The 19,472-nt window shown below is 51.9% G+C and overlaps 7 protein-coding genes across 7 annotated transcripts; 4 read left to right on the forward strand and 3 right to left on the reverse strand.

Annotated features, from left to right (window-relative positions):
* Positions 1-224: 224 nt before the first annotated feature.
* L3040_005416 (uncharacterized protein) lies at positions 225-1,817 on the forward strand (the record flags this gene model as incomplete). Its single annotated transcript, XM_066154510.1, has 3 exons — positions 225-352; positions 409-450; positions 551-1,817. 3 exons carry the CDS (start codon positions 225-227, stop codon positions 1,815-1,817), a joined length of 1,437 nt encoding a protein of 478 aa, XP_066011372.1.
* A 2,694-nt stretch (positions 1,818-4,511) lies between these two features.
* On the reverse strand, positions 4,512-5,617 carry L3040_005417 (uncharacterized protein; the record flags this gene model as incomplete). The annotated part of the gene is made up of 3 exons (XM_007295998.2): positions 4,512-4,525; positions 4,590-4,684; positions 4,770-5,617. 3 exons carry the CDS (start codon positions 5,615-5,617, stop codon positions 4,512-4,514), a joined length of 957 nt encoding a protein of 318 aa, XP_007296060.2.
* A 321-nt stretch (positions 5,618-5,938) lies between these two features.
* On the reverse strand, positions 5,939-6,241 carry L3040_005418 (uncharacterized protein; the record flags this gene model as incomplete). Its single annotated transcript, XM_007295997.1, has 1 exon — positions 5,939-6,241. One exon carries the CDS (start codon positions 6,239-6,241, stop codon positions 5,939-5,941), a length of 303 nt encoding a protein of 100 aa, XP_007296059.1.
* Positions 6,242-6,426: 185 nt separating this feature from the next.
* Positions 6,427-9,039, forward strand: L3040_005419 (uncharacterized protein; the record flags this gene model as incomplete). Its single annotated transcript, XM_007295996.1, has 3 exons — positions 6,427-6,433; positions 6,551-7,161; positions 7,213-9,039. The coding sequence occupies 3 exons, from the start codon at positions 6,427-6,429 to the stop codon at positions 9,037-9,039; spliced, it is 2,445 nt and encodes an 814-aa protein (XP_007296058.1).
* Positions 9,040-10,546: 1,507 nt separating this feature from the next.
* On the forward strand, positions 10,547-14,003 carry L3040_005420 (uncharacterized protein; the record flags this gene model as incomplete). The annotated part of the gene is made up of 6 exons (XM_007295995.2): positions 10,547-10,667; positions 10,726-10,932; positions 10,984-11,131; positions 11,176-11,468; positions 11,553-12,533; positions 12,580-14,003. The coding sequence occupies 6 exons, from the start codon at positions 10,547-10,549 to the stop codon at positions 14,001-14,003; spliced, it is 3,174 nt and encodes a 1,057-aa protein (XP_007296057.2).
* A 1,534-nt stretch (positions 14,004-15,537) lies between these two features.
* L3040_005421 (uncharacterized protein) lies at positions 15,538-16,446 on the forward strand (the record flags this gene model as incomplete). The annotated part of the gene is made up of 2 exons (XM_066154511.1): positions 15,538-15,590; positions 15,648-16,446. 2 exons carry the CDS (start codon positions 15,538-15,540, stop codon positions 16,444-16,446), a joined length of 852 nt encoding a protein of 283 aa, XP_066011373.1.
* A 643-nt stretch (positions 16,447-17,089) lies between these two features.
* On the reverse strand, positions 17,090-18,559 carry L3040_005422 (uncharacterized protein; the record flags this gene model as incomplete). The annotated part of the gene is made up of 6 exons (XM_066154512.1): positions 17,090-17,704; positions 17,788-17,953; positions 18,052-18,149; positions 18,198-18,252; positions 18,306-18,364; positions 18,416-18,559. The coding sequence occupies 6 exons, from the start codon at positions 18,557-18,559 to the stop codon at positions 17,090-17,092; spliced, it is 1,137 nt and encodes a 378-aa protein (XP_066011374.1).
* Between the last annotated feature and the right edge of the window lie 913 nt (positions 18,560-19,472).

The following is a 19,472-nucleotide window of genomic DNA, read 5'->3' on the forward strand; positions in this document are numbered from 1 at the left end:
TTGACAAGAGGATTCCACTTTTTTAAGTAGATGCTTGATTTGCATACGTGCACTGCCACAGACGCCACATGCACCTACTAGCCTCTTGGCAGCTGGATTAGGCGAGGTCCCACCCCCGCCAAGCTCCATCAGCCCCACCTATCTCAATCATCTTTTCCCAACGCACCCACGTCAGCACCTGGAACAACCTTAATCCGAGCACAAGCACCGAAGATCAGCCAGCCATGGAGCCGGCACCCAACGGCCCCGCGCCAACGTCCGTCCCCTCCGCTCCCATTGACATTCCTCCTCCCCATCATCATCGTCGCAACCTCGCCGCTGCCGCCGCCGCCGCCGACACCACCACCGATTCGTACGTTGTTGGCTCTCCTCCAGGTGAAACCCCGCCAATTGAGAGAATTCGCCGAGGCAGAGAGCCAAGGGACGAGAGAGAGCGACGGAAATACAACCGTGAGAGCCTCATCCATTCCCTTTTTTTTTCTTTTTCTTTTTCAAGATCGATCTGCAATAGAGTTCTATACTGACTTAAACCCCCCCCTCCCTCCACCAGCCCCGGACTTCCTCGACATCCAACCGTCTCCCCCCGCCGATATCATCACATGGACGAATTCGCCCAGTCGCGAGAGGACGACGACCTCTTCGCCGACGAGTTCGAGCCCGTCTCTGCCTCTGCCGGCGAGAGTATCGGTGTCGTCGAGCAGCAAACCAAACCCGCAAGTCTCCCTGCTGAGCCTCGGTCTGGCGCAAGCCAGGCTCAGCAGCACCAGCAGGCCCAGCAGGCCCAGCAGTCCAGTGGCCAGCAGCAGCAACGCAATGGTCGTGTACAGGGGGGGCGGGGACAAGATCGGAGAGGGAGAGGACGAGGAGGCGGCGCAGGAAGAGGAGGCGGCGGAGGGAGAGGAGGAGGGTCCAACGGTCTGAGCCAACCCCGCTACGCACCAGCACCGGCCGAAATCCCTCCTCCGTCCCAGGCCGCACCTCCTCCCCCCCTTTCGCCAACACGACCATCCACACAGCTCGAGTCCACCCCACCCACCACACCCACTGCACCCACTGCAACCACAACTCCCGACACCCGCACACATGCAGTCCGAGGCGACCGGTCTGCTACTGGCGGACCGGCGCACAAGAAATTGAGCGAGAAGGAGTTGTCCGAGAAGATGGCCAAGATGGCGATATTGAACAAGGAGAGGGCCGAGAAGCATAGACTTACCGAGGCCGACCAGGCAGCCTTCCAGCACCGAGAGAAGGAGCTGGCGAAGGAGCGGAAGGAGAAGGCGATTGCCGAGAAGAAGAACGAGAGAGTTATGGAGATGGAGCGGGCGAAGAATCGCGAGCGAAAGATGAAAGCGCAAGGCGTTCGCGAGTGGGATAGCGAGAAGGTGGAGAGTGATATCGTAGACAGAACGCGGACTCGGACCTCGGAGTATGTGAGGGGAGGCCATGGGGGCGTCATTCGAGGTGGGCTGAGTGGAAGCGGGTATTCGGTCGGAGGTGACGATGGGTCGGACTTGCAGGCGCCCAGAGGTCGTGGTAGATTCGAGATCCGGGGACGAGGGGGAAGCGGTCGAGGAGGACGTGGAGGACGTGGAGGCAAACAGCAGAATCCCGTTCCCAGCTCGGAAGATTTTCCTTCATTACCAACACCTACGAAAGTCGAGTCGACCGAGCCGTCAAAGAAAGCACCAGTGTCAGGAACGACAGAGGCAGAAGGGGCACCAAGCTCAGAGGGGAAATCGCCCGAGGGTGACAAGCTGGCTCGTGATTGGGCGGAGGAAATGGCAACATCGATCGAGGAGTCTAACCCCAAGTCTTGATCATGGATGGGAGCCTTGGGAGGAGGGATCACTGGTACAGGCGTTACAGGATACAAAACTCGTCCACGGACTTGAGCGGCAATGAATTCCACAGTTCCGTTTGTGAACCTATTGAATCGTGGTTGAATTAAGCGAACCCATCTTCCTTTGATCAGAAACGAATTGGGAAAATACATTTATGTATCACTGTATCATCTACTAAGCCAGGATGTTCTTCCTCCAACCTGCAACCAATGCAGCCCAGCCCGTAAGACGGAAGTGAACACGACAACTTCAAAGCTCGCTTGCTACCTGACATTGTCCCAAACCTGTCATCTCACCACTTCTTTTGGGGATATCTCCTTCTAAACTCTCATCTATGATTTTGATTTTACTCACTTGATGGTGGAGTGAGTAAGTGGGTGAGTCCTAGCTTAACAGGATCCCTTCTCTTCTCCTTTGGCACCAAAAACCGTGCGCATTGTATGTAATTGTAATATGTGATTTGATTTTGGGCCGCTTATACATTCGCTTATGACCATGATGAGCATGATCGTGCTGAAACTGTAGGGAGGGGAAGGTAGAGAGAGAGGTAGGGAGGTAGAGAGGTAGAGGTAGAGGTAGAGGTAGAGGTAGAGGTAGAGGTAGAGGTAGAGGTAGAGGTAGAGGTAGAGGTAGAGGAGAAGGAGAAGAGGGGGGAGAAGAGGAAAGGGGAAGGGGGAAGGGAAGCGGGTGTTTGTTGAATTGAATTTAGTTTTGTGTCTTGCTCTTGGTAGTGGGTGGTGGTGGGAGATCAGATGGGATTATTATTGGTTGATGGTTGTGGATGGTGGATGGCGTGAAGCAAGGCGGGAAAAGAAAGAAAGAGACGGGAGAAGAGAGGAGAGAAGAGGAAAGGAGGAGAGCGTAAGGGATTGGCATAAGAATCAGGGCCGGTACAGGGTATGTAGTGCTGAGATATTCCGGCTGGACCCTGATGCCGGCGCATTGGAATTGGAGGCTAGAGACTAGAGACTAGAGACTGGAATGGCATGATGTATTCGTATATTATTTCAAGGACGCAGGGCTGTGCGTAAAAATGAGAGAGAAAAGATCGGGAGTATATATATATATATATAGGCCTCCTCGTTTCCATTGATGCCCATGCAGCAGCGGCCCAGGGCTATATATCCTTCCTTTTTATATCCTTTTTATATCTTCGAATTTGGCTTCGAACCTTCTGGTGAGTGCTGTGAGTCCTGCAATGAGATATATTTATTCGGGTATTCAATTTCTGTATTCCTGGCGTCTGGACAGCCGCCGAGCCGATTACGATGGAGAATCGGAGTGGTTGACCTGTTACTCATTGTATACGCGTCTCTTCGTCTTAGCCGAGAGCTTGTTTTGTTTGTATGTTGTGTTGAACTTGCTGCTGCTGCTGGGTGGATCTCTTGATCAGTCTTTGAATCTTTGATCTTGGTACTTACTACTACGAAGAACGAAGTAAAAGAAGAGGAGGAGGAGGGAGAAGGAGAAGAAGAAGACTTATTATCCCACGTCCAGCATGAATACTTCGATGATGGTTTCGCTACTTCGCCATTAGAGTTTCGCCTGCCATTGCTTACTTATCTGCCCAACTCGCAATTCCACACGCCACCAGGTCATGATTTGATGGTTTAAGAGACCTAAAAATGTCGCGGGATTGCCCACTTCTTTTGGTACCTGATACTTGAAGCTCGCCCGGGTCTCTTTGAATTTCTTATTGGATTGACTTTCAGCTGGCTGGTGGATCCGGATCTGGATCTGGATTTGGATCTGTTCTGTAACCGACTGACCTTACGTATCTGGATACCTTGGTGGTGCGGCCTCACTTATGCAGACAACATTAACTGAAAGCTGAGATATGATATCAACTCAAGAGATATTTAATAAGAATTTCAGCGCGATGCGCGATGAGATGAATGCTCGTTGCTTTGCAAGATTCTGCGAAAAAATTGTATTAATAGAGCTACCTCACCAAGTTGTTAACATCGTTCAAGACTGGTATCAGACCGTCCCTGCGAAAGTGCGGATTTCATCTTCTTACATGATACTGGTACAATCAAATCTCTAAGGATATTCCAATACACCGCACTGCTAGACACGAGGACGCTTTCCGGTGTATTCAGTAGTTGCTAAACACATTCATCGGCTTGGAACTCTTTCAGGAAAAATAAACACCAGACCTTGAGCTCGACACAGATTAAGACCAGCGCTGACCTCCGCCAAAGTGAGCATTCAACATATGGAGATGAGTGATTACTATAGAGATTCACAGGCTAAGATCTTCGGCTTATCAAAAGCCATGATTTCTTGACTGGCTGCAATGGGGAAAATAGACTCTCCGAACGCTTGTCGGCCTGTCTTGGGAACTCAAGACTCAAAGATCGGACAAGTTAAGAGACTTTGCGGGGAAGTTGTCTGCTTATGGCTTGGAAGAGTGAAGGCTTGAGAACAATGAATAGACAGGAAGAGGATAGAGAGATATTTGAAAAGCCTAAGCCACCAGACTTCTAATTGTACTCTAGTCCATTACCAATGGTCGAGACTGCGCAATGGAGCTGGAAGGTTCGCAACCTTCAGTATCGAGTAGTTGTGCGAATAGACAGTGTATATGAAGGGAAATTTGTCTGTAAAGACCATCGAGGGAGGCATTCTGATGCCCGGCGCGAGACTGACATCTGCTCGCTAGTCAAATCAGGAGATAAAGACTAAAGAAATCTCAGAAAAGAGCCACAGGATACGAAGGCGACGTTGGCAGCAACGTTTACCCACCATTCATAAGCAAGCAAATCCCCAGGTGGGTTCCCAGCTCCTTAAATTCGCGCCCCTCGATGTGTTGCGCATTAGTCCAACTACCCGTGAAACGGCTATAGACCAAATCTTGTGGAGGGGAATCCGATCTCCAGTTGGGTATCATTGACACAAGTAAAGCCTACATCTTCATCTTCCTACCCCTTCATTCGAAACCCATCCCAGTCGTCGTCTTCGTCTTCGTCTTCGTCTTCGTCCTCTTCGTCGTCCTCGTCGTCGTGGAGGGTGCTCGTTTCCACTAAAGCCGGCACGGGTTTATTCAATCCCATCACACTCTCCTTGCGTCTCAATCCCTCCCTCTTCTCACGTAACCTCTTAACTCTCGCCTCCAAGCTCTCCATCTCATCCAGCTCCTCTTCCATTTTCCTCGCAGCATCTTCCTTGTCGCCTTCAATCTCAGCTTCCATCTTCTCTTTCCTCTGCATGTACTCCTCTTCCACCGTCTTCTTCGCAACCTCCGCAGCCGACATTGCAGGGGCCGAGATCACCGCGTCATTTGCTATCTGAACTTGAGCTTCCGCCGTAGCAATGTCTGCCTGGAAAGATGCCCACTCGTCCTCGTCGACTAGCACTTCTGGCTTCTTGAGCTCCGGCGCTAGGGTCTTGGAAGGCGTTGCTGGCCGCGAAGGAATGTGCAGTTCCATAGGGAGTTGTGCAACTTCAACTTGCTGAGATCCAGTATCGAAGAATCCTTCAGGCAGACCGTTGGCCGGCTTGCTCCTCTTGCTGACCATGCTCGCCCCGTCCTCGTCACTTGCTTTCCTCTTCTTCGAGGGTACCTCAGGAGCTGAAGCTTCGCTTTCTTGGGCTTTCTGTGCTCGCATCATGTGTCCTGCCGACCGAAGATGGCCGTCCCATAATGTCTCGCTCTTGAGCTGGAGGTGGCAGACGGTGCAAAGAAGAGTGCCAGTCGGAGTGTAGCTTGCGTGCTGGTGTTGTATTCTTCGAGCAGCTCTTTCGCTCTTGAGGAGGGATCGTACATCTGCCATTGTGGGCAGGGCAGGGCAGGGCAGGGCAGGGAAAAATAGGGAATCTTATGTATTGAGTTGAAAAGTGCAAGATCAATTAGAGAAAGAATGCGAGGTGAGGCTGAGAGGGCCGCTTCGTACCTTGGCATCAAGGTGTCAACCATCAGCCATCTCGCTTTTCCCGGGTGCTTTATCGATGGTGCTTGTCGCCGATGTCCGATGTCCGATGTCCGTTAGCTCAACACGTGACGCAGCTCCCCACAGATTAGCTTGTGTTTCTAGCTTCATCGACTTGTTAGTTTCTTCCCTCGACAGCCTCACCCTCACCTTCAACCCTCACCCTCACACACCCTCGATGACCAGCGCGCCTACAGGCACTGCGCAACCCTTCATCAGCACTACTACTGCTTCGCGACACCGGATTCGAGCTCGAGATACCGATTGTTCCACGCCCGATCGCCGCACGTCAAAGGCGGGGACGGCAGCTGTTTCCGGCGCACCGTCAACCACAACACGCTCCTGGGGCAGGACTGTGGACAGAAGGATTGGAGCTGCGCTTGAATAGTGGCATACGATTGCTTCGCTCGCATCATATCCATATCTCCTTTGCAATTGCATTGGCTGCGCCTCCGTGCGATCCGCCATAGCTGTTTGTATTGTAGATCCCTAGTGATCGCGTGAAAACGCGTATCGCCTACTATTTAAATAACAAATCGACGGCGGCGCCAACAACGACAACGACAACGACCACCCTCCTCCTCCCTTATTCTAGTAGTCCATACATACGAAAGATCCCTTGAGACCACAAGAGCTCACAATCAGCCTCGAAAATGGCGGGTAAGCAAATGCAGCGCCCCACTCCCCTTCTCTCCATTCCACTTCACTACCACTGCCGCTTGGCATGTCGACAGGCTCGCGCCTCCCTTCTCGACATCGGTGCTAACATCTCCCCAGATGAACCCAGAAGATCCGTTCGCGCGACAAAGGGCCAACACACAATGAAGGACCAGCTGGACCAAACCCCAGAGCCCCCCAAGAAGAAATCTTCCAAGAAGTCAAAGAAGCCCGAGAATGAAGAGCCCGTCGAGACCGAAGTCATTCGGTGCGTTTGCGGAGCACTTGAGACACTCCCCAACGACAAGGAACCGTGGATTGCCTGCGATATGTGTGACGCGTGGCAGCATAATGTATGTGTCGGCATCACCACATTCGAGGAGGACATCCCCGACAATTATCAGTGCGAGCAATGCAACCCAGAGGGCCACAAGGAGCTTCTGGATGGCCTGAAGCGCGGTGTCAAGGTTTGGGAGGATCGTAGAAAGAGATATCTGCTCGAGAAGGCCAGACAGGACAAGGAAGAGGCGAAAAAGGATGCGAAGAAGGATGTGAAGAAGGGGAAGAAGAAGGGCAAGCGGGCCAGTGATTCCAAGACCGAGATCAACGGAAAGTCCAGCGCGCCTGCAACTCCCGTGCCGGAGAAGACCAAAAAGGATGCCGCCTCAACGAGAGCCGGGAGTGTGAAGAGAAAATTGAGAGATGAGTCTCAAGATAAGGAGTTGTTGAAGGTATGTGCCTTGCGTCTGTTGCATCTCAAGCTTGTCACTGATCAAAAATAGGAACCTAAGGCAAAGACTCGCAAGATATCGGCTCCACACGTCCCTCCTCGACAAGAATCCCCAACGTCCGATCTCCCTACCAAAATCGCAGATATCAAGGACCCAGTCAAGGAAGGAGGCGCCCGGATCTTGCAAAAGAGCTTCAAGGTGACCGTACCAGTAGCTATCAAGAACGGTGTCTACGTGCCGGCGCCGAATGATACGGTCGATTCAAAGACGGAACGCCTTGCCATATCGATCGCATATGCTGTTGCGGAGCTCCACCCTTCACCAGATTCCTTTTCACCTCAGGCTCGATCGATCGCCGCAAACCTCAAGACTAACCAAGAGCTTACCAACAATCTGCTCTTGAGAAAGTTGCTGCCTCTAACCTTGGCCGGCATGAGTTCGGACGACATGGCGAGCAAGGAATTGAAGCGGGCGGTCGGAGAGATTAAGGCGCGCAATGACAAGCAAGCGATTATGGTCACAGACGATGGCCCAAGAGTACGCAGAACTCACAAGGGAGAAGAGGTCATCGAGAGTGACAACTTTGCCATGACCAGCGATACTACCTCCACATCCCGCAGACGAAGCATGCTTGATCCCAATGCGTCCATGGCGGCAAGATCACGAGAGAACTCTCCTGGCGACCAGGTTGAACTGCCCGCAGAAGAGGAGGCATACCCAAATCACAACGATATTTCGGGCCTGAAGCTCGCGTTTCCGCCAAAGGCATCACCTTCGGTAAGAAAGTCCTCGCAGGCAGACTTCGATATCCAAAAGGTGTTCTCGAGTGTGTCAGCTCAATCCCCTACCACCCCCCATCCTCGACGTGAGTCCTCAAACAACGCACCGCCTATCGATGGACCAGGTGTTGATCCTGAGATTGATAAGATGTTACAAGATGATGACGGTGACTCTGATGCCTACTCACCCACCGATTATCCCGCTGACCCCGATGTGGTCTGGAACGGAATTGTTACGATGGACTCGGTGGCGAGCTTCCCTGCGTCTGCAAAGCACGTTGCTGGCATGGCTTACGAGACATCTGCCGACTGGCAGAAGTATCTTCAAAAGGACTTGAAAGTTGCCGGACGCATCGACCAGGAGAAGGCCAATGAGTATCTCTGCAGCTTGCGCTACAGCCCTCCCACGGACGTTGTAGTAGTGGAAATCCTCCCAGCCGGCGAGCATGCGCGCAAGCAATTCGTGGAGCTCTACAACTACTTTGAGACGCGCAAGCGATTTGGGGTTTTGACGAACAAGGGACCTGGAAATATCCGTGACACATACCTGGTTCCTGTTCCACCCAGTCCGGCAAGCATGCCTGACTTCATCGGCAATCTCGAAGATCACAAGGTTCCCGAGCATCGACTCGAGCCTATGATACTCATCACCCTCGTTATCCGCAACGAATGGCCACCAGCACCTGTGGAGGCCGTTGCGCAATCGCCGAATGTCATTGATCACTCTCTAAGCCAGATGACCATGGCAGGAACTGGCTTGACACCCAACCCTCCTCTAGGATCGATTGGCCCTCCCATGCAACCGCAACCATACCAGCCCCTGTCGCTGGAGGAAATCCGACACCGCCACCACCTTGAGGAGCAAAGATTGATTGAACAAAGAAACGGCGAGGCGGTTGCAGTAGAGATTCTCGGTGTTTACCGTGATGCACCTACGGTTGCGTTCCTGATGCCGCAGGCATTCCAGATGCGACCAGTTGAGTGGCACGTCATCAAAGGGATTCTGGAGGAGGACGACCAGGCGAGACACGATCTGCAGCACTTGAGTCAGGTTTTGGAGATTAGGATGCAAAGCCTTCAACCGCCTCAGCAGCAATGAGCGGGTTCGGATAGGGGATAGGATGGGAAGGGGTATGGGATAGGATGACCGGAGTTGTCTATATGATGTTTGTGATACCGAGTGCGATGCTTTTTTTTCGTTTTTCCACCAAGGGAGGGGCCAACCCGCTACGGCGATGGATCCTTGGGTGGTTTAAAATTGGCTGTTGGGGAAAAGGGGAGGCGTTACGATACGACACGATACCATTATGATGCTTTCTTCGATGAGATCATGGATAGCTTGATGGTTGGTTTCTGCTCACTCCATCGACTGCGCTGTACATATCTGGCGAGACTCGGATAACGAATGTAGAAGTTTAATAGTATGTTTATGTCTTGTGAGCTGTCATGGGTGAAGAAGACGCGGCCGAGGAAGAATCGTATAACGGAGCGCCCACATTCCTACCGCGGCTCTGTGATGTTCACGATGTCGCGGTACAGGTGGTGCAGGTCAGAGACCAAGTCGGCGTAGGGTTTTGGAGTACGGTACCGGTATGTTGACCTGGTCAAAAGGGGGTCGGTCTGGAAGCACGGACAGTTATGGGTAGGTAAGTTCGAGCTGAGGAGGATGCCGCGGTGCATTGAGGAGAGTAGGGCCGAAGACTGCGGGTATCGTTTCATCTTCTTTCTTTCCTTCTCTCTGGCTTTCTTTCTTTTTCGCCCCGTTGAAAAAATGATTCGCCTTGCTGTGGAAATTTACAGTGCAGTGGAATCAGCGTTAGGAGAGGAGAGGTAAGCGATGTTGATTTACGGCAGATGGCGGCCAAGAACGCCCATCACTCAGCTTCAGCGTCCGGTCCCGACGAGAGTTTATTTACTGTACGGATCGACGGCGGACCAATAGGAATCAGGGGTGTTTCCAGACCCGGCTGCTCCAGCATGATAACGATAATACGTAGTAAGAGGCCAAAGGTAAAATGTACTAAGTTTTTACCACTAAGTAGTACCGGTAGTATTACCGTAAGCACAGTCCGTCAAATGCAATGCCGTAAGTACGTACGTAGTAGTATAATAAAATGCAGAAAGTACTTCAACAAACAAACATACTGGGGTTCTCTTGTACGAGCGGGAGTTCCATCCGTTGTGGAGATCTTACTGTACACTTAGTACTACGTACCGGTAGTACCTTCATATCCCCCATGAATAAATGTCGGACCCAGTTTAGCTCCATAAATCGTAGAGCGGTAATTTCTGAATGGCTTAAAGCCCTATCAACTCCATTGCACAGACTACATACTGGCTGAAAAATACTTTTCAAGGCTGATTGAATCCTTATACTACGTTAGTTGATCGGTTTAACACCTGGTAAGATCTCTTGCAAAATTATACTTTCGACATGTATTCATGGGGGAGAGTAGATACCCTGACGTACCTCGGTAGGCTAGCAACTAGCTAAACTAAAGCGTTCCTTCCTCTTCTGTCCACTCTGTTCTTTTCTCTTTCCTTCTCTCCATTCCTCTCTCTACTCTGTCTACTCTCTCTACTCTCTCCCCTTAACCTCCTTCACCATGACAACTCCAATCCCAGGCCCACCAGGTCTCCCCTTCGTAGGCAACATCAATGACCTCGATCCCGAAGGCTCCATCGCCAGTCTCTCACGGTTGGCAGAAACATATGGCAAGCCCCCTCGTGCCCTCCCCTTCCTTCTCTCCCACCCACGCATCTATCTCTAATGTGCCCGCACCAGGCTCCATCTTCAAGCTCACTCTGGGCGGCAATGAGCGTCTCTTTATCTCGACTCACGAACTGATGGACGAGGTCTGCGATGAGAAACGCTTTACAAAGATGGTTTCCGGGGCCTTGGAACAGGTCCGCAATGGCGTGTCGGACGGCCTCTTTACAGCACATACGCATGAGCATAACTGGGAAGTGGCACATCGAGTCTTAATGCCTGGTTTGTCTCTGCTTCAAGAGCCGGCCTGTGGCTATGGCTGATATACGGCAGCGTTTGGTCCGATCAATATCCGCAGCATGTTTGACGAGATGCACGATGTTGCTTCTCAATTGGTCGTCAAGTGGGCGAGATTCGGCCCCAGGCAGAGAATCAACGTCACGGACGACTTTACGAGGCTGACGCTGGACTCCATCGCTTTGTACGTGTCCTGGAACCTGTATCGGGCTTGGACTGACGATACAGGTGTGCGATGGACACGCGCTTCAACAGCTTCTACCACGAGGAGCTGAACCCCTTCGTCGACGCTATGTTGGGATTACTGCAGGAATCTGAAGCGAGATCAAGGAGACCGGCTGTTGCGAACTTTTTCTACCGATCCGCCCAGCAGAAATATGACGCCGATATTGCGCTGTTAAAGAGTGTGGCAGCAGAGGTTGTGAAGGAAAGGCGATCGGCGCCGAATGACAAGAAGGATCTGCTCAATACCATGATTAATGGGCGGGATCCAAAGACCGGGGAAGGCTTGACAGAGGAGAGTATCCTGAACAATATGATCACGTTCTTGATAGCTGGCAGGTCGTTTATGGACTCGAGTTTTGGCATCTTCTAACTTCCAGCAGGGCATGAGACTACCAGCGGACTGATATCCTTCCTCTTTTACTTCCTGGTCAAGAATCCAGCAGTATACCAGACGGCCCAACGCCAAGTCGACGAAGTTATTGGGCGCGGTCCTATTACCGTGGACCACATGTCGAAACTCCCGTACATCGAAGCATGTTTGCGGGAGACCTTGAGACTCACCCCAACTGCGCCGGCCTTCACGCTGCAGGCTCGAACAGATACTCCTGACGAGCATCTAATCCTCGGCGGAAAATACGAGATCAAGAAGGGCCAGTCTATCGTCGCTCTACTTGGAAAGATCCACACAGACCCCGCGGTCTTTGGGGAGGACGCACAGTCATTCAAACCAGAAAGGATGCTCGCCGAAGAGTTCTCCAAGTTACCGAAGAATGCATGGAAGCCATTCGGAAACGGCTTGCGTAGCTGTATTGGTCGCCCATTTGCATGGCAAGAGGTAATTCTGACTACTGCGATGCTCCTCCAAACATTCAATTTCAGATTCGAGGATCCGAGCTACCAGCTCGCAATTAAACAGACTCTTACGCTCAAACCAAAGGACTTGTTCATGCACGCTTCTCTCCGTGAGCACATTGATGCCATGCACATTGAGAAAATGCTTCACGTGCAGTCGTCGATGCAGAGCCTTTCAACAGAGAAGAATGTAAAGATGCATCAGGCATCGGCAGCGGCTCGACCAAAGAAACCCATGTCGATTCTGTACGGATCGAATGCTGGGACCTGTGAAGCGCTCGCCCAAAGTTTAGCAAGAGCTGCTTCTGGGCGCGGATACGCCGCGCAAGTTGAGCCCTTGGACAGCGCGGTTGATCGGGTGCCCAAGGCTCAGCCCGTCGTGCTCATCTCGTCTAGTTATGAAGGGCAGCCTCCAGACAATGCAGCACACTTCTTTGAGTGGCTGCAGAGCTTGGAGGGGAATGATAAGCTGAAGGGGGTAAAGTATGCTGTGTTTGGATGTGGCAATCGTGGGTACATACACAACCTCGGGATGCATGAGCTGACAGAACCTAGATGATTGGGTCTCTACCTTCCATCGGGTCCCCAAACTGCTGAATTCTGGATTCGAAGAAAATGGTGCGTCTAAGATCACCGAGATGGGACTTGGTGATGTTGCGGCTGGTGACATTTTCAATGATTTCGACAAATGGCAAGATGAGTACCTGTGGTCTGCTCTCGGAGGCGATGCAGAAGCCGAGGAGGAGACCAGCTTGGAGCTTGAAATTGACACCGGAAATAGAAGTTCCAGGTTACGGCAGGATGTGAAGGAGGCAGTGGTTCTGAGCAACGAAATCTTGACCAAGCCCGGAGTTCCGGAGAAGCGACACATTACTTTAAACTTACCTACTGGAATGACTTACAAGGCTGGCGACTACATTGCTGTCCTTCCGATGAATAATGCTAGTACCGTCCGCCGGGTTTTGAAATGGGCGCACTTGCCCTGGGATACGATGTTGACGATCAAGAGCGGAGCGAGCACTACGTTGCCAACAGGGCATCCAATTTCGGCCATGGACGTCTTGACAATGTATGTCGAGCTCAGTCAGCCTGCAACTCGCAAGAACATCGCTCGAATTGCCGCATCCTCCCCTGACGAAGCCGTACGTGCCAAGATCCTCGATCTCGCCGCGAAAGACTTCGAAGAGGAAATCCTTAACAAGCGAAAATCGCCACTCGATATCCTTGAAGAATACCCTTCGGCCGTACTTCCATTGGGGGACTTCCTTGCCATGCTTCCACCTATGCGCATCCGCCAATACTCCATCTCCTCGTCGCCACTTGCCGACCCAACAATCGCTACATTGACTTGGGCAGTGTTGGACACTCCATCCAAGGCAGCAGGCGGTAAGCGCTTCTTGGGCGTGGCTTCGAACTACATGTCTGGCCTGGAAGAAGGCGATCGAATCCATGTTGCTGTCAAGCCCAGCCATGGCCTCTTCCACCCACCCGCGGATCTGGAGGGTACGCCTGTCATCATGTTCTGCGCAGGAACGGGTCTCGCCCCATTCCGAGGCTTTGTCCAAGAACGGGCGATACAATTCCAAGGTGGTCGGAAACTCGCCCCCGCGTATCTGTTTATCGGCTGTGCCCACCCAGAGAAAGACTGCCTATTCAGCGAAGAACTTAGGCATTGGGAGGAAGCTGGAGTAGTCAAGACTTTCTACGCGTACTCTCAGTGCAGCGAGAGCAGCAAAGGGTGTCGGTATGTCCAAGATCGGTTGTGGGAGGAGAGGGTGGAAATGGTAAAAGCCTTTGAGGAGGGCGCGAAACTGTTCGTTTGCGGCAGTAGTCGAGTCGGAGAGGGAGTTGCAGCGATGACAAAGAAGATTTACATGGAAGCTGCTGAGGCTCTGGGTAAGCCGAAGACAGATGAGGAGGTTGAGCAGTGGTGGGCGGGAATCAAGGGTGAGAGGTACGCCAGCGATGTGTTTGCTTGAATGCAAATCTCCAAGTTACATAGAAGGAAGATTTAAGGCGCATAACAGTTGGCGTTTCTCAAAGGATATGCAGTTTTGGATGTTTTATAGACGATGAATCGATTTATTTCAATGTTCCATGTGCGTTACATCGGCCGCCAGTGGAGCCATGGTTGTTGGTGTTAACATGTAGTGTACGATAGACTTGGTGTAAATTTTGACTACAGCAGGATAACCTGTTTCATGATCGATAAGTTATAGAAAATGGTTTCAATTGATATTGGATATTCGTTAGGAATAGGTCATGCTATGGGTCACGGGACTAGAGCTGTAATGGGCGGGTAAAGCATACGGAGTAGAATAAGTAGACAACTCTGCCATCACCTTTATGGGACCCTAAACCAATGATACACCTATATAGTATAGTAAATAGGAACTCATGAAATATTTTGTACACATTCATTATGGCCGACAACCCACTACATCTGATCTTATCTCGTCTTATCTTGTAATAAGCGCGCCACCGCCAGCGCGGAAACGCGGACGCCAAACGCAGATCACGTCGCGAAGCTTTTCATGCCGAAAACTCAATTTATTATTACCATCGTATCTCAAACCACATCCGCACGCAGATAGATAACCATGCCGGCGTGTACCGGTATCCACGCATTCACGCATCGCCAACCACGACTGCGGTCCACGACCGAAGTCCAAGGGGCAGGCGCGGCTATATCATGAGTAGCGGCCGCGGTGACAACCACGGCCATGGACGCGAGTTCGTGCGCTGAACGGACGAGGAGCAGCTAATCCTCTTTCAGTCCATTAATGACCAGTTCGAGCTGAAGTTACGGGAACCCTCCCGTGATATCGCGTTGGCGGTGCATCTCCTCGCAGCTTGAAGATCAAGGCTTCACTCGAAGCCATTTCGCTTGCGAGAGCCACTACAGACGGATTGTCGTGGTCTCGAAGGCCTCCCAGGAGACTGTCCCGGGCTCGAAGTGGTCCGTTACAAAGAATGAGATCCTGCTCGAGATGTGTGAGGATCAGCTGGCGCGCGAGTAACATGATCCCGTGGCTGTGGTCCCATGGCCGACTCTCTGGGAGGCCATCTCCTCCCGGCTGGGGGACGTCGGGTACCGTCGATCGCCGCAGGCCTGTGCTGATTGCTGGTGCCGAGTCAAGAGGCTTAAGAAGAGGGCTGTTCCTAAGGTATTAACGGCAGAGGGTGAGTCCAGCGGCATTAGGATGCACGACTCGGTCATTGAACCGCTGGATGAGGAAATTGACTCCCAGACCCCTCGGGAGGAAGACTTGGACTGCTCGGGAGAACAGCCAGAAGAAGGAGAAAGAGAAGAAGTAGAGGAATGAGGAGCAGGTGCAGGAGGAGGAGAGGGATTAGAAGGAGAAGAAGAGAAAGAACAAGCCCAATATGAAGAGGACCAGGACGAAGAGATTCGGCCGCCAGCCCCGCCGCATATCTTGCCCTCAAGTGCCACATCTGTATTAGCTCCGGCAGCTGCTATCTCGGTCTCCTCTGAGAAGGACGCCTCGGAAGATGAGCATCGCCCAAGGCAACACGAGTCCGCTGATCATGCGCCTCTTTATGGAGTAATAACGGCTTGGGGGGGGGCAAGCAGTAGAGTGTGAGTGTCCTGATATTTGCAGGAGGATGCTGCTGGCGTGTGAAATGGATAAAGGCCAACACCAATTGTCCTCAAATACCTCTCCTGGGTCAAATTTCAACGAGTCTCTCGATGCACCTACTCCCACTGGCAGCTTGAAGCGGAAGCCCTCTAGACTCGACTGTAGAGAAAGTACCCTCTCCATCTGCGAAGATAATATCGGAGTACAGGCTCGAGATGATCATCCATCCAAGAGGATACGTCTAGAGCCCGAGTATGCTCGGCATTGTTCTGGGGAAGCTCGAACACACGTTTCGTCGTCTTCGGCACGAATGTTGCCTATCCAGTCTGACCGTCCGGAAGACGGAGAATTTGGGCAGTCTATTGGCTCGCCGACTGACGCCTCACGCAACTCCTCGAGGGCCGATTCCTCGGAAAGTCGAGAGACTGCAGCCACTTCCACTTCGTCACACGGGACCGTCGTCTCTTCTTTTTCTGCGGCCGACAAGCCGGGTGGTTCTGCCCTGCCAATCCCCGACCAGGCACTTAGCTCCGAGGAAATCACATCTGAGAAGGAGCCTGATCTTCAGCATTCGATGGTGAATGAATTGCCTTCATTCCAGGCACCTGTCTCAGGGGCATTGGGGCACCCGGTCAACACCGGGCCTCGCCTCCTATCGAATACGTCGATACCCACCGTAATGAGTGCAGGTCCATCTGTGAATCCACCACCCCTTTCCCAGAGTATTTCTGCTGCCGCCGCCCTTCCCCTCAAAAAACACCTCCAGCTTCTGGTCCCTCACTTGCAAGCGAATCTACTCCTGGCAGCGAAAGAGAAGTAATCTCACGTAAGGCCAACACATACCAAGCGCAGATCGACAGCTTGAATCGCGACGTCACAGCACGTCTACAAAACATCTGCCATATTGACCAACGCGTAGAAGCGATTACGAAGAAGCAAAGGGATCTGCACCATGAGAGGGATGAGCTGATCAGGCAGACGATAATGGAGATTGAAGCTAGGTATGCCGATTGACTGCAGACTCTCCAAGCGGAACAGGCATTGATATCTCAAAGCAAAGACGTGGAGCTAGAAGCTATGGAAAGGAGCAGCGATGAGCTAAAGAAGAGAAAGAAGTCTTTTGGGCATATTCAGGCGCTCATTAATGGCATGACGAGCCGAATAGGTTTCTATATACATTATAATGGATTATGAATCCATTGCTCAGGCTATACGGGCACGACAATATACATGAGTGTATTTGCCTGAGGAGAACGGGTTGTTTAGTGGTAACATTTGTGAGGTCTTCCTGGCTGAGAAGGAGAAGAAGAAGAAGAGGGAGAGAATTGAAAGGTAAAAGGATATACAAAGAAAAAAAAAGGGGGGGGGTTAATATTTTCATCACCGGTAGTACCCAGCTCCCAAACGCCACCCTACTGACAATGCACAAGAATCGAACGCCTCCGCAGAAACGGCGGCTCAAGTTAAACCATGTCCTTCACAGCCACATCATTATCTGACTTCTTCGAGTCCCGCGTCGAGGCCCGCTTCGCGTCGTGGTACTCGACCCCCACGGAACTCGTGACGTGGATGCCGGCATAGGCCAACTCCTCCTCGGAAGAGTTCATCGTGTCTCCCATTCCCGGCGTCGTCAGCCTCAGCTGGCTGGGCCCCTTGCTGGCCGAGATCCGACACATGCTCGTCGTGGCGAGGAAGCGGCCCTTGCTCTGCGGGCGGCCGGTCAGGTTCGCCATGATGTGGTTCCCGTTGTGGTCGGCCGAGCTTTGCTTGCTCCCGGTCCTGCCTGCGGTGGCGCCGCGACTGGTGGCGAAGAAAATCTTGAGGGAGGGTACGTTGGCGGCCATGATGGCGACCTCGAGCTCGATGCAGGAGACGATGATGATCTTGCCGAGGGAGTGCGTGAAGTCGGTGAACTTCTGGAACTCGAGGAGGACAGTGAGGCGCAGGACGGAGATGACGACGACGATGCCGCCCAGGGAGATGATGGAGAGGAGCTGCAGCCGCTTGCGCAAGGAGAGCTGGACCATCCAGAGGGGCTTGATAGGGAGGACGAGGATCACGATGTCCATGAAGATGTTCTGGCCGTTTTCAAGAATCGTTAGGCCTCATGATTGGCAAGGGGTGTTTTTTTTTTTTTTTTTTTTTTTTGAAGAATACTTACGAGCGAAGCCGGGACGAAAGCGAGCACGCTGTTTTCCAAGCATTTGACTGTGGGGTGGTCATTATGGTGGAAGTAGGCGTCGAGGGGAATGCACTGCAGGCAATAGAGGAGCCATTGGACGACGGCAAAGATGCAGTTGAGAGCGATAGAGTAGTGCACCAGGGTTCTGTATACCAACAGCCGGGTATCAGTAAATACCTGATCAAGATTGTTTCGGGAGTAGAGCAAGATAGTCTGAACAATCAGAGTCGTTGAAATACGTACCTGAAACCTTTGGTGGCGAAGCGAAGGTAGAAGAGAAGGAAAGTCATCTTGATGATAAAGTGCATCAAGACGTAGTAGATTTCTTCGACGAACAGGGTCTAAGGTCCGTTAGGATATCATCGTCTGCTATTGTTCTGAGCACTTACGGTGGTGAGTTTCTGGAGCCATTCAGGGTGGTATTTTATTACTTCTTGGGCATGTCTGAACGAGTCAGAGGGTCGGGGCACACAGCTGGATATATTTGAACGACTTACTTTCCACCTCCGTGTCGGATGAAGTAGTACAGGATTACCTGGTGGCCACAATTCAAGAACTGAAGTCCGGTCAGTAAAGTAGTCTGTCTACCAAAGCCCAGGGTACCTACAAAAGTCACTACCATGCACCAATCGTCCCATCCAAAGCCTTTGGTCACGAATCCTCGAGAATAAATCCGGAGTGCGATGGTCAAGGTCGATGCGGCGAAGAAAGTAGAGACGATGCTATAACAGGCAGCTTGCAGATCCGTCATCTTGCCAAACTCTAAGGATGTCGTCGATAGAGTGTGGGATTTGAAACGCGGAAGAAACGAACAAGTACTTGGTGATCAAGGACCAGTGTAGGAAGAGGAGTGGGATGCGACCAGAGGTCTCCTCAAGAAGGTGACGATGAGAGGGGAAGCACGGTTCTTATATTCTTGGCTTTCCGCCACCTGGTTATCTTTCCGGTCTGAACATGATAAAATAATCTGTGCAATAGCGATATAAAGACAATAGCTATCACTTTCAACAGCCAGCTGGAAGAGGAGTCAAGCAACCACGGGTTCGCCCCAGTCCTGAAAGGTCTTAGGTCTTGGTGTTGATATTCGCTTAGCCAAACTCGGTTAGCGATGTACCGTGCCCTGGGGAAGACCTCGGCTACGGTGCGGACATCCCCAGGGGACCTTACTAACTGTAGACGGTGCTGCTCTTGGTTATGTAGAGTAAGGTCATCGTCGGATAAGGCTAAATAAATCGGGAAAGCGGTTGGAGCTAACATCGAGTCGTATCAGATTCAGCGAGGATACGACATCCCATCTTGGATTCTTTAGGAAAGCTGTCATTCGAAGTCCGACTCCCCGAGTCTCCTTTTCAACATTTCACAAGACCCGTACTTTTCTTCTCCTAAGAAATACAGCGATTCACAGAAGAGGAGATGGCGGGAGAGGGATCTCATTACAAGCCGAAGACGGCACGAAGGATGTGTCCGTGAGGTCTGTGAACCGCCATCATGATATTCCAACGCCAAGTGTGGTGGTAGCCAGGCACCGGCTCGCACACTCGATTCCTTCGATATCTGGCATCTGCGGATCGTGCACTGTAGTATGTTCCCAGCATCTCCACGGGATGGTGGGCCGGGCTCCCAGCGATCTGTGTAGTGATCTCAGAAGGGCACCTACTTCAGCT

The sequence above is a fragment of the Drepanopeziza brunnea genome, assembly GCF_022702325.1.
Source record: "Drepanopeziza brunnea f. sp. 'multigermtubi' strain 214-2 chromosome Unknown ctg9, whole genome shotgun sequence".
In the NCBI taxonomy this organism is placed as follows: domain Eukaryota; kingdom Fungi; phylum Ascomycota; class Leotiomycetes; order Helotiales; family Drepanopezizaceae; genus Drepanopeziza; species Drepanopeziza brunnea.